Source organism: Stigmatopora nigra, chromosome 22, assembly GCF_051989575.1.
Source record: "Stigmatopora nigra isolate UIUO_SnigA chromosome 22, RoL_Snig_1.1, whole genome shotgun sequence".
NCBI classification, from domain to species: Eukaryota; Metazoa; Chordata; class Actinopteri; order Syngnathiformes; family Syngnathidae; genus Stigmatopora; species Stigmatopora nigra.
In genome coordinates, this window is record NC_135529.1 from 1057742 (window position 1) to 1081617 (window position 23876).

A 23876-nucleotide genomic window follows, 5' to 3' on the forward strand; every position below is an offset into this window, starting at 1 on the left:
TTTAAATCTCATTACACTTGTATAATACCAATAAATGTGTTCAATTCAATTCATTTCAATTATAGATTGTCCTAGGAATAAAATTGATGATAGTGTGTTGGGCCGGTAGTGGTGGTGATGATGATGAAGGGGTAGGGGAGTTTTTTATCCTTTTCTTTTTTTCTTGAAAGGCCATGTCCACAGCGCACAGTTTAGCATTGATTACAATTACATATCTGATCTTCTCGGAGGAAAAAAAGTTTATTTCCTGCTCAGTGGCGGCAAAAACTTGGAGATTTGATTTTAAAAATGCATTCCTTTCCAGAACCACTTATCATCATGATACCCGCAGGGGTGCCATAGCCTATCCCATCTGTACATCTTCCTACATGGACTCTACATTCTATATACTGAACATTCCAAAATCCAGATAAAATTCATCTTGCAACACCCATCAATTGTAAAACTGCTATTGAACTTCCTTAAAGTTCATCCCTGAGCTGACTAATTTTGTTTCAGAATTTAAAACATATTTATTCAATCTAGCGTTTTACACATTGATCTCTGGCTTGACCCTTTGTGCTTTGTTTCTTTCATATTAATGTCAATTGTTTTGATTATTATTGTTCTTGTTTGTACTCTGTGAACCACCCTGTAAAACCATTTGATTGCTAGAAAGTGTAACATGAATGTGTTTTGATTTGATCTATTTCTTATTCCTCCATGGCACTTATTGAAATGTGGCATAGAAACACATTTTAATGATTCAATTGTCAACGGTAATGATCATTCATAGAGCATAAAGCTAATATTTATCTTAGTCATTAACTCATTTGTTCAGGCTTGAAAAGTATATAATGGATAACCGGAATGTAATTGTAACTGTCCCTTCCTCCCATTCGTTGGACTTTGTCACTGAAGTGGGAACATCTGTTTTATCATCTCTATCACTCTGTGGGGCTAAAAATAGAATACAGAAGGCGGAACGTGACCAACACTGTATAGCCTTAGAAATGCTAGATTAGATGCAGTATAAGTATCCCTCTGGGCTTTTTGCTGGCCAGTTGTGAACCTCTTGGTTCTATTTTTTTTTTTTACAGAAGAACAATAATAGGAAGAACTAATATATTGTTTCATGATCACATAAAATTGAACATTTTCACTCTGTCATAACAACATCAAATTTCTTAAGCCCACATTAAAATGTATATGTTTTTTTATTGGATATAAATGTTCAATTTAGATCAATTGGCTTTTATTTGAGGTCAGGAATTTCACTATTTTATTTTATTTTTTTATTGTGGTACCATACTAATGTGGTTGTAGTATAGTTTTCCAGTTTTCTCTGTGTTGTGCTTGTATGTGTTAATCTGCCCTAGAGTGTGAATGGTGGTTTCATAATATGTCCCCTGTGAAAGGATGGCTGCAAACTCAGGGTGTTCACTGAGTGAGAGATCACTTGGTGTGAAATTTGTTTGTGACTTGGAAATTCAGTGAAGTCCATGAAAAGCTTGTTCCAGTTGAACTATCATTTGATTACTATATTCAAGCTCAATGGTTGTGTACTTATTTGTGCACATCACAAAGAAAAGAAAAGTACAAACATGCAGGCATGCAATGAAATTTGGAGAGTGAAAGAGTTATACAATGTGGGACAATGCCTTCCTTCTTTAGCACAGTTGGGCCATAAGATGAGCAGATAAGTGTGAATGTACTTGCTGGAGCAAACGTCAATTGTCAAACTGTCAATCAAGTACAAGCTCCACCCTGCCGTCTTCTTTAGGCACTGCCATTTAATGGGCAGAAGCCCCATCTGAAAAGGGACGACTCTACAAGTCTTACTGGAATGAGTACAATACATTGTGTTATTTATTTTAAATGTTAAAAGGGATTGTGATCTCCCCCTGAGACGATTGATTTTTGATACTCACTTAATCAGTTAAAATCCTGACTATTTATGTAAAAAAATAGTTTAAAAAACTAAATAAAAGCGGACATAAGAGGGTACGCTCAGGTGCAGTTCCTGCACTCAGATGGCCATATCAAGTGTGCGTGTTTGTTTTTGGTATGTTGCCTCGATGTTACCACACTAAGCACACTTAAGGACCCTGATTATAAATTCCATCCTGTTACACAATCAAATCCTAAAAGACTTTCAATGATAGTGGTTCAAAATGTCAGAAAACTACATTTGGCTGGATAGCAGGCCAGATTATGTCTTTTCTGGGAACTGCTCAGAGAAAAATTGTTGTCTTCAAACCGTTAATCTCACACGAGATGTAGTGTAATTTGTAGAAAAGTTAAATTATTTATCATTCATTTGAAATATATTTGTTGGCATCCGCACAGCCATGTTTTGTAGGAGAGACTAATGCAATTGAAATTTAATTGCGTGAGAATTACACCTAAATTGCCTGTAAAAGGTGGCTTTCTGCAGTGCTGCTGTGCAAAATTGCCTTTCTCCTAAACAGAGTGTTTTAATTCTGGTCCTTCCATCTGCTCTTAATCAACATGCATTAACTGTTGTTAGAAAATAATATTAGTTATTGAAAGAGGAAAAAAAATTGCCCAGCCCTTGATTGATTTCTATATTGAAAATACCAGCAAAATGCCAAGCTGAATTGTTCAACCTTGTTAAGGACACATGGTAATGACTTGATCCAGAGTGTAAATCCATAAACGTAGAAGCAATTAATTATACTGCACTCGTCAGAGTCAACACTAATAATCCTAAATGACCTTGGGACTTCTTTAAATAGAATGCATCCATAAAATAGTACCGCAATCTGGATAATATCATTTTTTGGATGCTATTATAAGATCAATGGCTATAATATGAACAAAGGTATTGTGCTGTTTAATGCAATAAATCATGTACTGGCAGGCCTTCAGTCAATTTAACCAATTTAGCAAGACTAGAGGTTTCTTCTGTGACAATTTAAGCATTGAAGCTAATAGTAAAAGGGAACAGAAGATACCAATACTTCTTTCATCAACATAAGATGTTTCTAGCTTTTGCTCTTCTTTTACAATCAGCAGTAGAAGAGGAGTTGTTTTCTTACATATACATAAAAAAAAGAATTCAATTCAAAAAATTTGACACGGAATGAGCAACACTGACTCATTGCATGGCTCGAATTGAATGGGAATAAATTTATGTTCCACATCATCATCTTTTATTTAGGTCTTGTCAAATTCCTTCTTCTGCATACATGTTGGAACACATACCTGTATATATAGTAATGGCTAAATACAACTAAACTTGTGGGTTTTTTTTTTTGGTATAAAAGGTGTTGTTTGGCCGATAATTCACTTTATGTTTGTTTACATTGTTGAATCATGATGCATGGTTCCATTAAATGAACCTGAACTTAAATGTTTGCATATTTTGCATTTTTTTGAACATGTTATCAGAAATAAATGAACATAACAGGCTTCAGGTGGTTTAAATGGTTAAAGAAAAGTACATTCACATGCACATAAGCAGACTTCCATGCCAAACAGGAGCAAATTAGGGGTGAGTGCACTGAAAAAGGATACCTCAACATCGAAGAGCCAGAGCTGAGATTGAACCCTCGGGGTACCACAGTGATCCTTCGAGCTCAGAACTATGAAACCAACAAGATAACCACTTCACCACAGAGCCAGAGCTGCCTACCTAGTAAATCTAAAACAAAACAAAACTGATCAGCGTTTGCATCCATCCTTCCATTTTCGACGCTGCTTGTCGTTATGACGTCGTAGGTTGCTGGAGCCATCCTAATTGACTTCGAGCGAAAGGCAGACAACAATCTGGTCGTCAGTCAGTTGTGGGGCACACACACAGAGAGAGACAAATCTTCGCACTAACAATCCCATCATCACTGAGTGGGAAGTGATTGCAAGCTGCCTGCACCAAAGTCAGACAAATGTACCACTCCACCATCAGAAACTTTAATTTTGCATTTCTTTTCCAAGAAATTGTCCCTATTCTAATACATTTTCTCTTCTTGCACTTTTATATTTATATCTATATATATATATAGGCAGGACCTCAGAAGAATCATAATTCAATTGATATAGGGTGACACAATCATTGTAATTCTTCTTCCATGTACAAAGTAATTATGTCATGATTTCATGTTCATGCAAAAATGTTTTAATGCCATTTCCTTCTCATTCTAGGCGAAAAGATGATTAGTGATATGCGTGATTCTAATGGTGTGTAGTGGCAAAACAATGAAACTCTGTCAGCACCAATCTGTTATCATTTTTGGTCAGAAAACTGACAGACACGCCAAGTAACAAATGATATAGATGTACTACCACGTTACTCTTGTGCCTATTTTACTGTACCTGCTTTGTTTTTTTATACTATGCCAAACATCTTCACATAGGTACAAGCTGCTCTAAATGCTAAACAAGCATTATACCGTGATTTACATCCCATCATTGTGGCTATCTGACAGGCTTGCAGCCCGCCTGGCTGGCCGCTCCACTGGGGCGCTCATTTTTGGTGCCATTTGGCAACGGCTGGAATATTTAAATGGCCTGATGAATACATCGCCTACGGGCCTGACTGCTCCCCATGAACACCGAGTGTGCTCGGCATACACTAATAGGACTACTGACACTACTCTGCATTCATCCTTTTGAGAGAAAAAAAAAACTCGACTCAATGCCAGAGGTGACTAGATACTGTGTGGTGTGAATGTTTGGCTGTGACAACTCAAATGTAACAAGCCACGCGTCTGACCAACCCAACATTTAATGTGTCGGAACACGCTTATCACTCATTCGCTCCTGAGTCATTTTGCCATTGAGCAAGTATGACTGTATATTGAAAAAAAAAATTCACAACCCTCCTAAGATGCATGGAACACAACAGCTAAATAATATGTTTTTAAAAATGCAAATAAAAAAACAACAACATCAAATTGTAAAGCAATGCCGATTAAAATAAAACTACAAACGAAAAGGTAATAAAAATACAATTTAAAAAAAAGAATAACAAATACACACAAAAAGTAATATCTTTTTGATGATTATTTTTTTATTTAAATGACTTGAGACTGGAATTTCCTGAATTTAAGGTGAAAAAAGGTCTCGGTTTTTAACTTAACTCATAAAATTGTTGTCACTTAATTTAATCATCCATTAGTTGTTTATAAATGTATGTAGCCCATGTCATTTCTATATAAGAGTACACTGAAATTTCATATAGTTTTGAAAGGCAGTGGTGGAAGAAACATTACTAATGTACCGTTATCATTGTGCAAGTGTACTGAATTGTCCTACTTGAAAGTACATAGGGTTCCTAAGATCAGAGACCTTTAAGCTGAATATCAAGGATAGACAGTAAAAGCATTCTATGAGCAAGACACTGACGAAGCTTCCCCACTTGTTGAGAGAACTACGTTGCACAGAAAGCACTCCTGCACCTCGTTTCAGTACGGGGCTAACGGTCAACGAGACCATCCATTTTCTGGAAGCTCAGCAGATGTATGTGTACTTAAGCGTGACTCTGAACCCCTGTGAGCTCAGCTGAATCTTACGGGAAAAATGGGGGGGAAAAAAGGAAACACATGCACTCTAAAGTGGCTTCTGTGGCCAATGCCAAGAAAGGCACACAACTGTTAAGATACTGCAAGCTTAGGAGCTGTCCTTGGTGCTATATCAACATGAAACATGGGAATGGAATCTCATTAAAACGGGATAGAAATGACAATAGCTTTATTGATTTTTAATGTGTGTGAGACACAACTTAAATTCACCATGCGTGCTGAATGCTTTTGTTTCACTTTACAATCACTGAGTTTGTGGTCCAGCCCTACTGTGTGTTGACCAAACATAATTTCCACTGGGGTGGGGTGGTGTGTGGTAAGATATATTGACTAACTAGTTTGATTTGGTTTCTGACTGAGGCTATAATTTAATTTACTCTCAAGTTGACATTTATAGACAGCCGGAGTGAATCTTGGGGCATTTTTTTTTCCTCAGTAAAATCGCTCCAATTTTAGCCCAATAGAAATAAGACAAGTGCACACAGAGAGAAAACTGACTGACGGACAGAACTTATTAGGAAAAAAAATGGTAAATTGATGCACTCTGCAATCAAGGTAACACTTAATTAAATTTATGATTAGCATTCATCATCATATTTCTAACGGATCAAGGAGAAAACAAAATTATATTTAGAAACATTTGAGAATTAGGTCTTTGTTAACTGACTAAAAAAAACGATGTGGAAGGTTATAACTTCAGATTGATGAATTTTTAGTTTACATACATAGAGTATATTCATGAATTACGGTCGTCGGTGCAACACATGCTTCAAGCATGGACACAGCTGTCTCAAACCCTGCCCCCCACGGGGGTGTCACACGCAGTGTTACGGAATACAACAGACAGTTCATCGATTATGCTTATTTTTTAAAATGTCAGAGTAGCTAGCAGTGTTGCCCCGCGATGCCGGTGACCTTTGTGAACCGTGTAAATCTGTTGAATCGCATCAAAACGCTGCAGCTCGGGAGAAGGTATTGATCCGTGTTTCTTGCAGTTGAAATTTAAACGCCAATTGAATTCCCAAAAAGAACAAAATGCTACAAAACCTTATGTTTGGCAAAATTATCAAGAAAACGCATAATAATGTTCGAGGGACACTGTTGTTGAATTATTTGTTTTCACAGTGGTCCAGGTGTTGAATTGATCGCTACTGGACTTATTTTGGTTGTCTTGGAAGACATTTTGGCTTCATCAGGCTTCATCACATTTAAGCAAGAGTAGTTAGGACAACACTGGCCAATATTTACAGTAGAACAAGTATCACATAAGAGATTAACTGGCCTACTGAGTGCCACTATCAGGTCCAACATTAAAATATTTTCATTGTCAATAAAACAGGTACAGAGTACATATATTTGTCAGTAATAAAGCAAAAATTGAATAGAGAAATCAATTTGTTGCAGGGCAATAATAACTGTCTATGACAAAGGTTTGACTTTAAAAATATTCGATAAAAAAGCATTCAATCTTAGTGTAGTAGAGCATGAGTTTGAAAAGAACCAATTCTGCAGTTTAATGTATTCATATAATCCACAGCATAGGCATTAAGAGCGTGCTTAAATTTTGGGGAGACTGGTAGCAAAAGATAGCCAGTTCAAGTAAAGTTGGGCAAGATAGACTAACCTAAACTAGCATGAGTACATTATATTCTACTTTGTGTATGAGTAGCTCCATTTTATCCACCCATTTTCATTGTGATTAAAACAGGTGCAGAGTACATATGTTAGTCGGTAATAAAAATAAATTCGGATAGAGGAATAACATTGTTTTTGTGGATGCTGTTTATGCATTACCAAATGAGATATTTCTTTGCCAGTCTGCTTACACGTTGATAAAAGTAGGCCTACTTTAGTCCCACTATGACAATAAGTCAGTATGGGTTTGATTCCCACTCAGTGGCCCAGTGATACGACAGATGGTCGATCAATTTTAGGGGTAGTCTACCTTTCGCCCGAGGTCAGCCGGGATCTGCACCAGCATCCCCGACCTTGACAAGGATGAGCGATGTTGGAAATGACTAAATGGATGAATAAATACCAGATTAATTTCATGTATGATTTCTGAATATGTGAAAACATTGGCTTATCCTGAGAAAATTGACACAAGCTCCGGGACTGAATGGATGAATGAGTACATTTATTTCATGTATATTTCCTGAATATGTGGAAAAAGTTGACGAACCATGAAAAAAATCGACAAGCGCAAGGACTGAATGGATGAATGGATACATAGATCAATATCATGTATGTTTTCTGAATATATGAGAAAGCCAGGTATTCCATCTCGGAGGTATTACCATAAGAAAATTGACACAGGTTCATGGAGTAGATGTCAACTCTATATTCAAACCCTCAACCCTAAAAACGTCAGGCAGCCTTGCTACTCACTATGCTCGCTGGTTGCTGCGTACACACCACTTGGTTGAATCTATACCTATGCTACTGCACTTGGGGGGGAAGTAGGGAAAAAAAACAATTGATATCCCTTTAGTACCCTGGAAAATTGGAGTTGATGGAATGCTGTGAGGGTTGATATTATTGCGCCATGCCCTAGGGAGGGTTTTTGGAGATGCCGCCCATGCAATGACAACACAATGATGAGTTCCCTTGGCTGTGAAGCGACACAGGAATTTCTGGGTGCAGATTGGACCACTCCTCTCTCTCAAACACGCCCCCCACCCTCCGTCTCTCCATCAGTCTCTCTCTCTCTCCCCTCTCCTCTTGAGGCTTTTTTGGTGAGAAAGAGAAGAGGAGGGAAGGGGGAGGGTGGTCTTGCAGTAAGAAGCGAAGGAACAGGACTTTATTGAGGAGTAGCTGCAACGGTAGAGTGGGGGGAAAAGCCCCTCGCCTTGCGGATGGTTGGAGAGAAAAGAAAAGAAGGGGAGGGAGAGGAAAAAAAGAAGAAAAATAGTGCACTAAGGCAAATAGTCACTTTCCGCTGCTGGGAGGCTGCCGGCTGCTTTGTTTAACTTGTTGATGCGTCGTTATTGTGGCGTTTTATTCCAGCGTGTGCGCGTATTTCAGTGCGCGCGTGTGTGCCTGCAGTGAAGATAGATGGGAGGCGATACGGCAAGTAGTCTCCTGCGAGGATTTGATTAAACTCCCCAGAGAGGCAGTTTAAGGAGCAGCCCACCATCAGGAAGGTGAGGGCTGAATTATTATTATTTTTTGTTTGTTTGTTTGTTTTTGGGGGTTTTGTTTTTACTTCCAAGTGAGAGCGAGGGGAAGCATCAGTTTGCCGCAAAGTGACTGTCAATGCGCAGGATTGGAACGCGTCTCCTCTCCTCACATTCTTTGTGTACCCCCGATTTCCCCGCACTGCGATAACAACCTTCACGCGTGTCGCCCCCCGCTTGCACTTGGCAGGTCAGCATGGCAGCAGGTGTGGCGGCGTGGCTGCCCTTTGCCCGCGCGGCGGCCATCGGGTGGATGCCCGTGGCTAGCACCCCTATGCCGGTGCCGCCGCAGGACAAGCGCAAAACCCAAGACGGACTGATCATCCTCAACGTGAGCGGCACGCGCTTCCAGACGTGGCGGACCACGCTGGAGCGCTACCCGGATACTCTACTGGGCAGCAACGAGAAGGACTTCTTCTTCCACGAGGAGAGCAACGAGTACTTTTTTGACCGCGACCCGGACATCTTCCGCCACATCCTCAATTTCTACCGCACGGGTAAACTCCACTACCCACGCCAGGAGTGCATCTCAGCCTACGACGAGGAGCTGGCTTTTTTCGGGATCATCCCAGAGATCATCGGAGATTGCTGCTACGAGGAGTACAAGGACCGCCGGCGTGAGAACGCCGAGCGACTGCAGGACGATGAGGAGATGGACAGCAGCAACGACGTGACCCCGGTCAACCTGACGCCCCGGGAGTACCTGTGGCGCGCATTTGAGAACCCTCACACCAGCACCCTGGCGTTGGTATTCTACTATGTCACCGGCTTTTTCATCGCCATTTCCGTCATGGCCAACGTGGTGGAGACGGTGCCCTGCGGGACGCTGCCCAACCGCATTAAGGAGGTGTCGTGCGGGGATCGTTACGCGCTGGCCTTTTTCTGTTTGGACACTGCTTGCGTCATGATCTTCACAGTCGAGTACCTGCTGCGCCTCATCGCCGCCCCCAGTCGCTACAAGTTCATGAAGAGTGTGATGAGCGTCATCGATGTGGTGGCCATCATGCCATACTACATCGGCCTGGTCATGACCGACAACGACCAGGTGAGCGGCGCATTTGTCACGCTGCGCGTCTTCCGGGTCTTCCGGATTTTCAAGTTCTCCCGGCACTCGGCGGGCCTGCGCATCCTGGGCTACACGCTGAAGAGCTGCGCCTCCGAGTTGGGCTTCCTGCTCTTCTCGCTCACTATGGCCATTATTATCTTCGCCACCGTCATGTTCTACGCGGAGAAGGGTTCCACTGCCAGCAAGTTCACCAGCATCCCCGCCGCCTTTTGGTACACCATCGTCACCATGACGACGCTTGGGTAGGTTGCCCGGGTTGGAAATTTGATTGGAATGGTGGTATTGGCCCTATTTTGTTGCTTGGATTTGGCATTTTAGATCTTTGCTCCAATGAGTTGCATTAAGAGTGGTTAGCGCGTCGGCCTCACAGTTCTGGGGTAAGGGTTCGATCCTAGGTCAGTCCTCGCTCTGTGGAGTTTGCATGTTCTCCCTGGGCTTGCATGGGTTTTCTCCGGGTACTCTGGTTTCCTTACACATCACAAAAACTGGTTGCACATTCTAAATTAATATGATCATAAATGATTGTCCGTCTCCTTTGGCCCTGCGAATGGCTGGCGACCAATTGAGGGTGTCCCCGGCTGGGTGCCCGTAGTCAGCTGGGATAGGCTCCAGCACCCCACACGACCCTTGTGAGGATAAACGATTTGGAAAATGAATGAATAGTCAGAGCAGGTACATTGGCCTATTTGGTACTGTGACACAATTCACTCTATGGAGATAAATATAAGTCCATAGTATTGAAAAAGCTTTCAAAAGCTTTGTTACACCTTTTTTTCAGTCTAATTTTTTTTTTTTTTTGCAAATGTTTTTGGGAGATTTCAACACTTTTGGCCCTGTTTTGGCATGAGGGAACTGGCCTCTGCAGAATGGCTTTATTTAATTGATACATGTAGAGAAAAAACTTTGGTAAGCCATTCTAAACATTTTTAGTGAATCAGTTTGATTTGTATTTGATAGAGAACAGCATTTTTTAACCTCTTTCCAAACCAAGCACACATAAGGGATGGAGAAAAACACTAGTCCATTAGGTGACACTCAATTTGTTATACTACTTGGCTTTTTAAATCTTGTGCAAAATAAGATAGGTTAATGATCAGAACACTGAGAAATGGAAATGCATTGGAAGAAAAAAATTAAAATGTGTTTCTCTCAACCTCTGAACTAAGGCAAACGTGAACACAGCCTAATTTCCGTATCTAGTGGAAGAGTTTTAATGTCACATCAATGCCTTTCACTGGTATAGATAAATCCAGAAATGGCAATTAGTAAATTCAATATTTTTTGTCATATTGGGCGAACTTGAATAGTTTCCTACTCAACAAGTAGTAAAAATCCATTGAGCCAAGGCACATGGTTCACAATCTGTCTTTTGGTTCACTATCATCAATCACCACCACAATAATGCTTGGGCACAATTGAATTTGGAAAAGCGAATTATGCAAATGGATGGCACTGGTTTTTACTTATAAATTGCAGAGACTGAACAATAAGAATGAAAAAACATACTATTCCCTGCTGTATATGTATTGTTATTGTACTACTTCTGTGTACATGTTAAGATATTTTTTCAATGTTTTACATTTTTACTCTTACTTTAGTCATGACATTACAAATTGAGGTTATTTACTAAGCACATTGTAACTGGAATCCATTCTACCATAAATATGTGTGCATACATACACCGTGTTTAAATATATTACATTTACTGTAGTTTTTGATCTATGAATACTAATAGTACTATTTCTGTTTTGCGTGAGCATAAAAAAGAAAGCCAAACAATCATATTGATTGTTGCAGCATGACTACACTGCCAAAAATATACGTCTGCACTCAACTATAATATAACCACTTATGAAATATTTACACTATTAGTGTTGACAGACTTGCTATTAAATGATATAGTATTACATCTGACACTCACTTTTGCTTTTATTATGAGACAGTCGTACATCATGGAAGCAGCATTACTACCTAAATTACCTGTCCCATGAGATTGTTTATTCACGTTATTTTACAGTATGTTTCAAGGCTGTACTTACTATATCTGGATGTTGGATTAGTTTTTTGTCCAATCAGATTACAACCTTTATTGTGTTGCCACAGGTTTCTGCAATCAGTCAATTATGGGTTAGCACTGGTGAATTTAGTCATATAAATCCGCATTTAAAGACTAGGTATCACTTTCACTGTACTCAGTGGAGCCTCATGCTAAGCAATACATTTCACAGTACTGTTACAAATCTCACATGGATGTGTTCTTGAATGTCCCTTCCAGGGCTCATTAAAACATTTCTCTTTTACACGTAGTAGACGCAATAAATGTCTGACTAAGAATCAGGTACAATGCTAGCTTCAGTATGTGGAGTGGCTTAAATTAATCAAGCAGGTTTAAGACGATTACATGCTACTAATTTCAGAATTAATTTATGGATGCGTGGCACTCAGCTCAGTTGTCTTGAGCAGCTTCCATGTACTACTTAATATTACTGTTATTCACATCATGACAAACTCGTACGCCATTGCTATCATTCAGCACTGCTCAGCCTCTTGGGTGTGGCATGCTTTCCGAGGTGCTGAAAACTACCATCTGCTCCCTCCTCCCCATATTTTTTGTTTTTCTTTTTTGTTTTTTTGTACCTCATGGAAACAATAAACCAGAACACAGAGCTTGGCTGCCTAGAGCGTGATTGCTGGTTATAGAGCAAGGGAATAATAATCAGATCATTGTTTTAAAAAAAAAAAATGATTTGTGTTTAAAAATATCTTTTCAGACAACTGCATACTGCTTCCCGTAGGCTTGATGACACACAATTTTAGTGGCAGAAGGAGGACAAAGATTGCAAAGTTGCCACAGTGTACGTTGATGATAATTTTAGATTACATCAGGTACATCTTGAGCTATTAGACATTAAATTACTATTAGTTCAACTGATGCAAGTCTGATAAAACCAACTCACTGGCTACATAAGTGTACAGTCATCAATTTGTAGTATTCTATGAAATACATACTCCTCTCTGGTAGGAGTTAAAATTTGAGCATCTAACCTTAGAACTATGAAGCTGACATACTTGGCCACCGTGCTGACCTGCATATTTTAATTAGATCTAAACACAGCCATATTCAAAATTCTCTACAGGGAGTTTAAAGTTGAAAGAAAGCCATCTAATAAAAAAAGAAAATGTGGTTTGCACTGGTTTTGAATTCCATTACATCACACCAGGCCTTGTTCAAATATTTAAAGACACATTAGTGTCTGATAAACTGTAGTTGTACGCTACCCTAAATCTTAAACACTTGATAAGCCATTGCCATTGTCAATTAAAATAGTCTATCTGTAGTTTTTTTTCTTTACAACATCTTTTTCAGGAGAGCATAGGGTACTCTTTAATATTGTGTTCCAATGTGCTACCACATTGAAACAGTGTAATAATATATTTGGAGCTTCAGGCTTAAAAATCCACGATATTGCCAAAATTCACTGTATATATGCAAATGTCTCATTTTTTTCCCAAGGCATATACAAGGATTCTTGCATTAACTATAGGTCAATATGCCCACTCCCTGAAAAGAGCTGCCATCTGGAGCATAATTACTGAGATGCACAATCCACAGCCACTTATAGGCCTCAATGCCGCTGCACCGGCTTAGCTCGGCACCGCCACTCACTAGACAGATAAAAGATGGCTGATGTCAAAGAGAGTACTTGTCAATGGATCACAAAGTAGATATCACTATGTTCACCTTGTGAACTCTTAGTGTTTCTTTAGAGGCACTTCACACAATACATATTATTCATTTAAAAGACCCTTGGAATTGGAGCTGTTTTCACCTCGACGTAATCCATGACAGACTTACTGAATAAAAACATTACAAACATTATTACACTTTAGACTGGCTGCCAGTCAACTGTAGAGCACACAGAGAAGACAATCATTTGCATAACCAATCACACCCCCTCCATCAATATTTTTTCCAGTATGACACATCATAAAAATAACATTTTGATATTTTTTGTCTTAAATTGTTTCTATATTTTCTGGTTTTCACTTGCTCAAAAACATTATCTATCCCTTCATGTAAAAACAAGGTATTGCAATCCATCAGAACTGTCCCATGTGAAAAAATCCTCTGTTGCCAACTTAGAAACAAACGTAGTACATCACATGAAATGCATCTATTACCTTTCGTCATGGAAAAGGAAGTTGAGTAAAATAAACTTATTGCGTTGTTCTTTAGAGGCTTCCCTGCGTCTTCTATACTTGGCCTAATTGGTTACAACCTGATGTGCCCCACTAAGCCTTGAATACAAATGGGTTCATTTGGCATGGTTGAGTCATTATATTGTCATTTTTCAGAGTTCAGTATGCAGGCCAATTGATCCGCTCTCTGAACAAGAGTCTGATAAGAACAAAACAAAGCATTTTTTTTGCAAAGTTTGGTGAATAAGCCCAAGCAGGTTATTATTAGCAGCAACCACAATTTGGAACCTTTTGAAAAGCTTTTACCATACGCCTGATAGTCAATGATGCTAAGATCATGATGCCTTTCCACTACATATACTTTAAATTTCCCTTACTCACATCCCATGGAAGTTAAGACAGTGGCATCCTTTCTACACAAACACCCCCCACACCCCTGCTGATGGCCCATTGATTGTGCTTAAGCAGACGTACAGACGTTGTGAGAGCAGGGGTTCCTGTTCCGAGGCACTTGGCAGGCAGCCTGAATGAAAAGGACCAGCAGAGAATCAATAGTGCTGTGCAGCTGTGTGTCACGCCTTCACATCGAAAGCTCGGAGGCACCAAAAATCGGACAACACCGTCTTATCCGGCTTATTTACGGGCTATATGTGCAGCCATGCATCCCGTGTTCTTTGTTATCCCACTGCGCTTTGTGCTGGCCATGTGCGAACAGATGCGTTCCTTTTTTGGAATCCTGGTCACCTTGTAAATGGAATTATGATCCAATGCAATGCTGTGTTGGTGGGTCTAACACGTTGGTACTTTTGCAGCAGTTTGATGCTTAAACGCTATGCGTACTGATGTATTTGACCATATCATTTCACCACATCCTTCATTGCCTAAGATCTGATTAGTATTGTTGTCTAAACCCAAAATCACTGTTTCAATCAGAGTATGTATCAATCTCCGTGCCAATACTTTTGACTAATGCACAATGTCAAGAATTGGTGATCTTCATTATCTGCATACAAGCCACCATAGAATCAATAGATCAGTCTGTAAGCCAACCAAAAACAAAAGTCCATTGATTGTTATTATTTTTGTATGAAATGTGTGAAACAAAAAGAGAAAAAAAACTATTAGTATTAAAGATATCAAAATGTACAGGACATGCAAAGACATTGGGTGAGGAAAATGTTTGGCAGCCGAGTAAACCTATATAAACTCACTATTTAAAATGATGATATGTTTGATGAAATATTGATCCAACAACGATTTTCTTTGATGACTTTTCATCATTTTCCTAAAATGCCCAAGGCATTCGTAATCAAGCTGGGCGAGAGCAAGACTCATGAACACTTTGATAACAGCATGCCCCTACTTTTCATTCGCACCATAACTTTCTTGGTTCCTTAATGAAAAGCAAATATTAAAGCTGCATTAGACCCACAGAGAAAAACTCAAGAAACAAGTCGAAATTACTCCATGAAAAACCAGTGTCAAAAGCACATGAGTCATGAAGTCACTGCTGCCTGGAACGACACTGCTAAGCTCCCCAGGAAAAGATGAAAAAGTTCCAGGAAAGGGGGCTTTTGGTTAGACGGTCCCGCTTATAATCTGCTGGTGGTCGCAACCCCGATAATAGCTAATAGGATAAAATAAAAAACAGAATGGTATAAGAGGATATTAGAATGTTTATACCATTCATGCATTTGGTAACTTGGAATTTCTATCGCATTTAGACTTAAAATGTTTCCATTTTTTATAACCTGAATATTTTGTATGAAGAGTAAGTAAGATTTGTAAGTAGTTGTATAAAACAAATTTTTAATATTTTTGTGCAAATGTGGAAACACTGTACACAAATATTGTATTTAAATCAATCACCTTATTGTATCAAAATATTCAACAGTCACAGTGAATATATAATTAAATAGTATACAAATTACACTTACAACAGAAATTACTAATGGTGTAGTGAGTTGTATATTGGCATGTCTTTGGTGCTGATAGTGTGGGTTCAGTTCTGATTCAGTGATTGTGTGAATATAAATGCCTACTGATTGTCTGTCTCTGTACTCGCTCTGAGACTGACTAGTAAGCAGCTCAGGATGTGATCTTTTTCCCTTTGACAGCTATGATAGGATCTAGTACCACAACAATCAGGCTAGGATAAGAGTTGCTTTAAAATGTCAAATCGTAAAATAACAAAAATTGTTTAACACCAAGTCAGCTTTTTTCTCAGCTCTTTACTTAAATATATATTCTGGGCCATGGTAAGTTTTAGTATCAAGGTTCCTTTAAGAAGATGTAGTATTGAAGGGGAAATAATTGATATGTGGCAAAATTACATAAGTGATTTTTTATTGCACTTGAGCACGAGATATGTATTTTGTTGCCCTGCATATGAGAATAACATCAGATGTTGCAGTATTTGCTTGTTTTTCTCAGAATCATCCACACAAGGTGAATTAGCTGCAGAGGGAGTTTTTGGTGCCTCAGATCTTTTAAGTGATTTAAGGTGTAATGGAGTGCACTGCTGAGATCAGCTGTGAAAACAGCGGAAATCAAGCTCAACCCACCAGGGAGGTGCACTGGGTGGAATTGGCTGTGATCTGGCCTGGAAGCACGTAGGGGCGGACATAGAGACAGATGACCCCCTGCACCCCTACACACACACACAGACACACACACACACACACACACACACACACACACACACACACACTTTAAAGGTCTGAGTACTTTAGGCACTCTTGTGCATGTACCTTTATCTCCTGATGACTCTTTAAGATGGAAAAGAGTCTCAGGTGATGGTGAATGACTTTCAAAAGATGATGGTAGACAATTTCCAATGTAATTGTGATACATTATTGATATAACATTTTTAAAGTGATCACCTTGCTGTAGATATAAACTTTTACTGCTTTTCTTTTCAAATACAAACATCATACTTATAAAATTATGTGAAATCAATCAGCAAAGTGTGTGAAATAATCTTGGCAAACCTTTTCACTTCCATTTTCTACTGTCAGAATAGATAGCAAATTGGGATTTAAGGTATGATTCCAAGTCCTAATAGATACAATCAACCTAATTTTAGACTAGTTGTACATGCAATAAACATTGCAAAGTCACTTAACACAATTTATGGCCCACTGGTCTGTCTGTACTGCTGCTCCACCCACTAAATATGAGTGGAAAGACTCACCGAGTGAGCTCCATAAACCTGTCAAGGTGAGATTTATGCATTGGCAAAGGCAAGGTTAACAGACACGAGGGTCACTGTAGGGCCCATAAAGCACCACAAGCCAAACCATTATCATGCAAGCTTGTTTGACACCCCGACCCCGATGTAATCATGACCTTATATGCAAACACCACAATTCCCCACACTGAAAGGAAGCACAGTAGTACTGACATCAAGTGAACATTACATCTGTACATAAAAGATAACAAATGAATAAATTGCAGTGCTCCAGGTAGGCAATGTGGTAAAGTTGTACTTTAAAAAAAAATGTAATCCAGTTAAAACTTCAGGGTGCCTTTGGTGGGAATTTGTTTGGTGTCATGCACCATTAAAAGGTGCACAGCCACATGACGCTATAGACTCAAAAACAAATAATAGCCAGACATTCACAGTCTCTTATCTTGAGAGAAAGATGGCACTCTCAAACAGGCTGGAACTTGGACAAGATTAGACATTTTACACTCCAGCAGACATCATACAGCCAAGTGAATAGTAGTATCCACAGAGTACAAATGGAAAAAGGAATAATCTTACTTGTTTTCCTGATGGAAGAATTCATCTTCTGAGTTTAGTTCCGTTAGGTTTAAAGTTAATCCAACATGAAGAATCCATATTTTGGCTGTTGGGGGGGGGGGGGGGGGGTTTACCATGGTAAGAAAACTGACTCATGCTCAACTAAACAAACCCTGATTACTAGGTCACATGAACAACATGCCGAAACAGAATGAATCAGCTAAGTTCAATCAATGTCCCTTTAAAATAAATGCAACCTATCATTCCTCCTAACCCCCCAAAACAACTACTTTTGTAACTTTTTTTTAGGAATAGTCCTCAATTAGGTTGCACAGTGGCCATGTGGTTCTGGGATCAAGAATTTGACCCTTAGGCCCTTAGGTATGAGTGTGAGCATGAATGTTTGTCCACTTCCTTGTGCCCTGCGATTGGCTGGTCAGCAATTAAGGGTGTTCCCGTGCCTGGTGCTCTTAATCAGCAGGAATAGGCTCTAGCAACACTTGTGGGAATCAGTGGTATAGAAAATGAATGAATGTTTCTTAATAATATGGCACTAAAGACACCAAAAACATCTAATGTGTTTTATTTTAATGCAATGAATGTGATTTTTTTTTCTTCAGATGAATACATAATGGACTCGGTATTATGTGTTATGCACATTATGAAATTCACCAAGCCACGCATGGCAAAGTGATGTACAACTGTAATACAAGCAAAGGCCAATGTGAGCCACTCAAGCCACCATTAGCCAGCAACAGGGTGAGCCCTTTTTATAGGTTCTTTATGAGGTATGGTAGATGATGCTAATACCAAGCAGGTATATTGGACCTGAATTGACATCTTACATAATGAGGAGAGGCCAGTGGTGAAATTAGCTCGGTGCAGATTCATTTTGCATATCTCTGAGAAATAGTAAAGATGGGATTGAGGAGGCAGAGGAAAAGATGAGAGCTAGAAGATCAGTTTTCCAATTGCCAGATTACAAGTATGGTGGAAAACTCTTTAAAAAAGAAAGGCCTTTTTACCTTATTGGGGAATCTGAATATCTAGCAATTCACTGGAAAGTACATTATATAAATGTGGAGTGAAAACCATCACTACATAACTAGTGTAAATTAAACCGTCCTTTGAATAAGTGGTTTTACACCGATAATAAAGTGTGCAACGGATTTAAACTATATATATATATTTTTTTTATATAATGACTGAAAACTAATGCCCCACTTACTGTGAAACATTGCAACAATCTTCAATGATAGTGTTGCGGTCAGGCCTCGCGTTTTAGCAGTGACGGTGAATTTGACGAGCAAAGACGCAAATTTTTGATAGTGTGCTCCTAACTGTAACAATTGAAATACCCACACACGGCATGTCATTTTGGATATGCACATCCGCTGCTAATGCCAGCGGACTTATTTATGAATGGAAATTTTCGCCTTGTTTTTTTGTATCCTATCACATAAACTAGATGTTTTCATTGGAAAAGCATTGAATACATGTAAAAACAAAAAAACAAAAAAAACACTGCAACCATCAAGGCAGAGACAAAATATAGGAAATTTTGTATTTTTGTTCTCACCTCAAAGCTTGAGTCTGAAAGTTTTACTTTGTTACCATCTTATGCCATATTGACAGAAATGAAGTATGTTGAACTGGAGAGCTTAAATTGTATGATCTCAAAACATTATATAATTCAAACAAGCAGGCTATGTTTGATCTGGTACAATATTTCAATGAATGTCCTATAAAAAGGAAGAAACAATGAGGTTATATACACTTGTTTTATATTAAATAATACAATGAGTGTCTCAGTGTGATGTGGGGAATGGAATTTGTCGTGTATGTGCGGTCTCTAAAAGCAGCCATGCATCATTGAAGATGGTCAAGTGGAAAAATGATAATCTAGGTGATAAGGACAGAATACTTGTCCTTCCATTTGATTACATATTTTTTGACAACTCGTCTTCCAGGCTCCGTCAAAGACAAAGAATGGATGGGGATGTCAATTCAGACTTGGGCAAATGTAATGTAAATATGTAAAATATAGAATTGGCCAAGTTGATTTTTTCTGCTATAGCTCAGCGTTTTCATCTACTTCTTTATGACTACGTCGAAGATTAATGGAATTTTCTGGGACGAGATTAAAGCTACCAGAAATGAAGGCGCCAATACTGAAATAAGACTGGATGTGAGAAAATACATCACCTCAATTTTATTGTTGTTAAAGAGCATTTACTCAACCGAGGGTTTTGTTCGCATCCAATCTTACAGCCCGCGAAAATCTGACCAAGCCTGAGTGAATGGATACAAGCAAGACATATTGCCTTTTTTGGTGACTGCCTCTATATCGGCCATTGGTGTGCTGTGTAGGATTGAAAGCGTACGCCATCAGATCAGTGGATCAAATAATGCGCAAATGATAAATCCCTCTGTGAAATCACATCTTCGCCCCCTCGTCTTGAGCTGCTTTCCGTATTTACAAACTCAGCATTTACATAGAGATGAAAATGGCTGGTCTGGTCACGGATATTAGTATGCAGACGCACATAATGCCTCCTCATCACTTTGCTGGAACGCCCAACAGCGCGGCAAGTCGATTTCAAACAGTGGCAATCATTATTGGATCTGTACAGTCATCATATCAGCCTCATGATAAATATGTGACAAAAAATGGGCAACATTGGCAAATTCTTGAGTGGTGTAGAGTGTGTGATTATTTCAATGTGGACTTCACAACTGATGGAATCTGTGCCCCGAAAAAAAAAAGAAATTTAAAACTATACAAGAACATTACTAGCTAGGAAGGTGGCATGCAACAGTGTATGGAAGGACCAAATAAAAAAAAAGAGTGCAACAATTAATTTACAATACTGTGAATTTAAACAAAATTCCATGATTCCACATTTGTAGAAAATATTTCAGATTAAGCCAATACCTCAAAACAAAACCTAAACTAAACCCAGAATTAAGTTTCTACTATTTTGGTGGTTTCAGAACTCACACTGCCATTACTAATTCACAAATGGAAGCTAATTGTTTTCAGTCACCAATGAATTTGTTCAAGTGCATTTTGTTATTTATTGGTCATAAAAAATGAGGGCGGAACCATCCGGCACCATGATTTTAATTTAAATTAGCTAACAACATTTTTCAAGTTTGAAAAAAGAATTTCCAACTGATTTAGATTAATATTACATTTTCATAGAGGCCATCAACACAAGGTCAATAAACTAATTAGCAGGCAACGAGTGGGACTAAATAGAATTTTTCTTTTTTTTTTAAAAAACACCTGAAATTTATGCGTGAGAAATGCCTCTGTGGAAATAGTCAGTATGATAAATTGTGACATTAAGCATATGCTTACTCGCTGGCCTTGCAGTTGTTACTTTTATGTAATTGTGGCACTAATGATCATACAATGTGTGAGCTGTAGCTGACGCAGTTGCAGCAGTTTTTATTGTGCCTCAATTCATGATCATTACAACCACTTCTTGCAGTGCCATGCAATGGCTGAGGGTGGATTTTTTTTTTTTTTACCTTTGAAGAGCCAAAAGACTCGAGGGCTGTGGCAAAACAAATATTCATCATCATTCTGCTGCCAAAACCAAACAAAAGTTTGTAAAGCGTGTAACTTCGACCTGCTTGATCCATCATTCAAGGGGGATTTATTGTTGTATATAAGAACAAGATTGTTTGTATGACCTTCAACAGAAGTCGCATTACACACCGAGAATAGCATTTACAAGGACAGTATTTGTGCACGAGCTTGGTTGTCGCTTTTTCACAGAAAATAGTATAACAGACAATAATAAGAAGATTAGTAGGAAAAATACAATCCAGAATGGTGAAAGTCAATGAAAGGCCTCATAACAACATTTTTGTTTAAAGTTTTATCTATTGCCATAATAATAATTTAAACACACGCATTCTCCTATAAAATATATTTTTAAAAGATTTATTCACAGCAGTTCTGACTCTCCAATTACATTATTGTAAAACAAAAATGGGAAAACAAAATGGGAAAAAAACTCTTCCTCTCACAGTTCTCCACGCAGGATTAAAACTACTTATTTTCAGCTTTATGTCACTCACAGTTCAAGTTTAACTGACACTCAACAATTTGTGTATACAACACCAAATTTTCAATAAAACTATACATTTTGTCTAACAAGTCTCCACCAATAACAGGGTCAGTCTACATTAATGAATATACTGAACCTACCATCCTCCTAAAAGTCGTGGGGGTGCTGGAGCCTACCCCAGCTAACAACAGGCAGTAGACACGGTACACCCTGAACTGGTAGTCAGTCAATCACAGTGCCCTTGGAGACAAACAATCACATATGCACACCTTCATACCCACAGCCATTTTGGGTTGTACAATCCATGGATGTTTTGGGGAAGTGGCAGGAAAAATGGAGTACCGAGAGAAAACCAACAGAGGCATGGGAGAAACATGCAAACTACACACAGTAAGGCGGAAACCCACCAGGGACAGAACTAAACAAAAATCCCCTAGACAGCGAATGCACAAATTACATTTTTAACAATTACTGCTGTAACTGTATGTGCTAAATTAGTTCATTACCTTGAAATTTCAAACGATGGGTTGTTCTAAACCAAGGACAACCTGTACTGATATTTACATAAACCATGACTGATTCGTGACGAAATGATCTTACAGTATCCTCTAGAGAATATGAAGTCTGAATTACACATGTGCCTTGGGGCACCACACTTACTTACTATGTTTTTCTTTTTATGTCATGACTAGACCTTGACCTAAATCATTGCAGGTGACACCTGAATATGGACTGAACAGCAAAACAGAAAAACAATATGACGTCTCACTTTAACTGAAGAACCGCTCATTCTACAACAACATTAGCAATCTGAATGTACTTTTGAACAGCTTTAATGTATGATCACTTGCTTCACAATCAAATATTGTTTTGACCAAAAAAGCTTATTCATTTCTAATTCTATTTTGCTCTGTTAATGGACATTTGTATGCTTTCCCAAAGTGAAATACCATTAAGGCAATTTGTTTCTAACATCACTTTGTTTTTGTGAAAAGATTAATTAAAATTGGAGTAGAATATCTCAGAATCTCTTGACAGAGCTAATTTATATACATTGAAAAAAAATACAAGCTACAAGTCAACGATTATCTATCACCTGCATGTAAATTCTGCAGAGCGTAGCATGTAATGTTTTCCATCAGCAAGCGTCTTTCATCCTCCGAGCGTGTTGCAATCAATGTCGTCTTTTATGTAACAGATTAACAGAAAGCTCGGCTTGTCATCTCTTTCCGACAGTGTGCTTAACTTTGATGAGCGTTTTTTTGCTTTACAGTCTATTGACAATACCTAAAAGACCCGCCTCATAGCACCGAAGTGGGTATCATCGCTGGCGGCTTGAATCTCGCTCTTCACCCGACATCTCGCTACTCCGCGGATCTATGTAGGATCTTAGGCCAGTTTATGGTGCCAGCATGCCACATTAAAAAAGCTCCTCGCGACAAATATCCTGTTTGAATGGAAGATCTGGACGACTGTGGATCTGGCTACCCGCGCTGGCCACAGTTAACCCACTTTCATTGTTTTGTCTTTGCCAAAGGCTCCATAGATTATTTTATTTCCGTGTGCGCTGTAGGAATGATAAGAGAGTCTGGCCCATTTTCTGTTGGGCATAAAGAGCTTCGTCCTGACGGCCTGGCACGGCGATCTTACTGCGAAGAAAGATTTCGGCCTGTCACCCTGACGCATGGCAGCTGTTTCCAGAGTGCCCCAACTGCTATAAATAGCGACATATATCACCTAATGTAGGCCGCTTGGTCAAACAGAAACAAAACAGGGCGTCTGGGATGCTTGGGGGTATATTTACCCCCCGACTAATTTCTATCTCAGGTGTGTAGCTGTCAGCGTCTTAGTCTTAAGAAATTCTACCTTAGACCGTCAGTATGTCTTCAACCTGGATACTGGAATTACGATGCTCTCCAGGCACCTTCCATGGTAGCAATTTTAGAAATAAATATGATAGTGTTAATATTCATCTATACATATAACACAATTGTGTGCTAAATCTAACGGGATATTCCACGATTTCATCGTGGCAACCCCTGTGGGAATTTGCCAAAAATCAACCACCAAGCAAAATATAAATGC

The 23876-nt window shown here is 39.0% G+C and overlaps 2 protein-coding genes across 3 annotated transcripts in view; one reads left to right on the forward strand and one right to left on the reverse strand.

The window, feature by feature from the left end:
* LOC144215417 (uncharacterized) overlaps positions 1 to 18070 on the reverse strand; it is a 71053-nt gene extending 52983 nt beyond the window's left edge. Inside the window, exon 1 of the mRNA XM_077744337.1 lies at positions 17731 to 18070. Coding sequence (XP_077600463.1) covers positions 17731 to 17755 — 25 coding nt within the window. The 5' untranslated portion in view covers positions 17756 to 18070. The remainder of the gene's footprint in view (positions 1 to 17730) is intronic.
* Positions 8640 to 23876, forward strand: part of LOC144215416 (A-type voltage-gated potassium channel KCND2-like) — a 44635-nt gene continuing 29398 nt past the window's right edge. For both annotated transcript variants that reach the window (XM_077744335.1, XM_077744336.1), the window contains exons 1-2: positions 8640 to 8665; positions 8889 to 10006. In XM_077744335.1, the coding sequence (XP_077600461.1) occupies positions 8895 to 10006 (1112 nt within the window). In that variant the 5' untranslated portion in view covers positions 8640 to 8665; positions 8889 to 8894. The remainder of the gene's footprint in view (positions 8666 to 8888; positions 10007 to 23876) is intronic.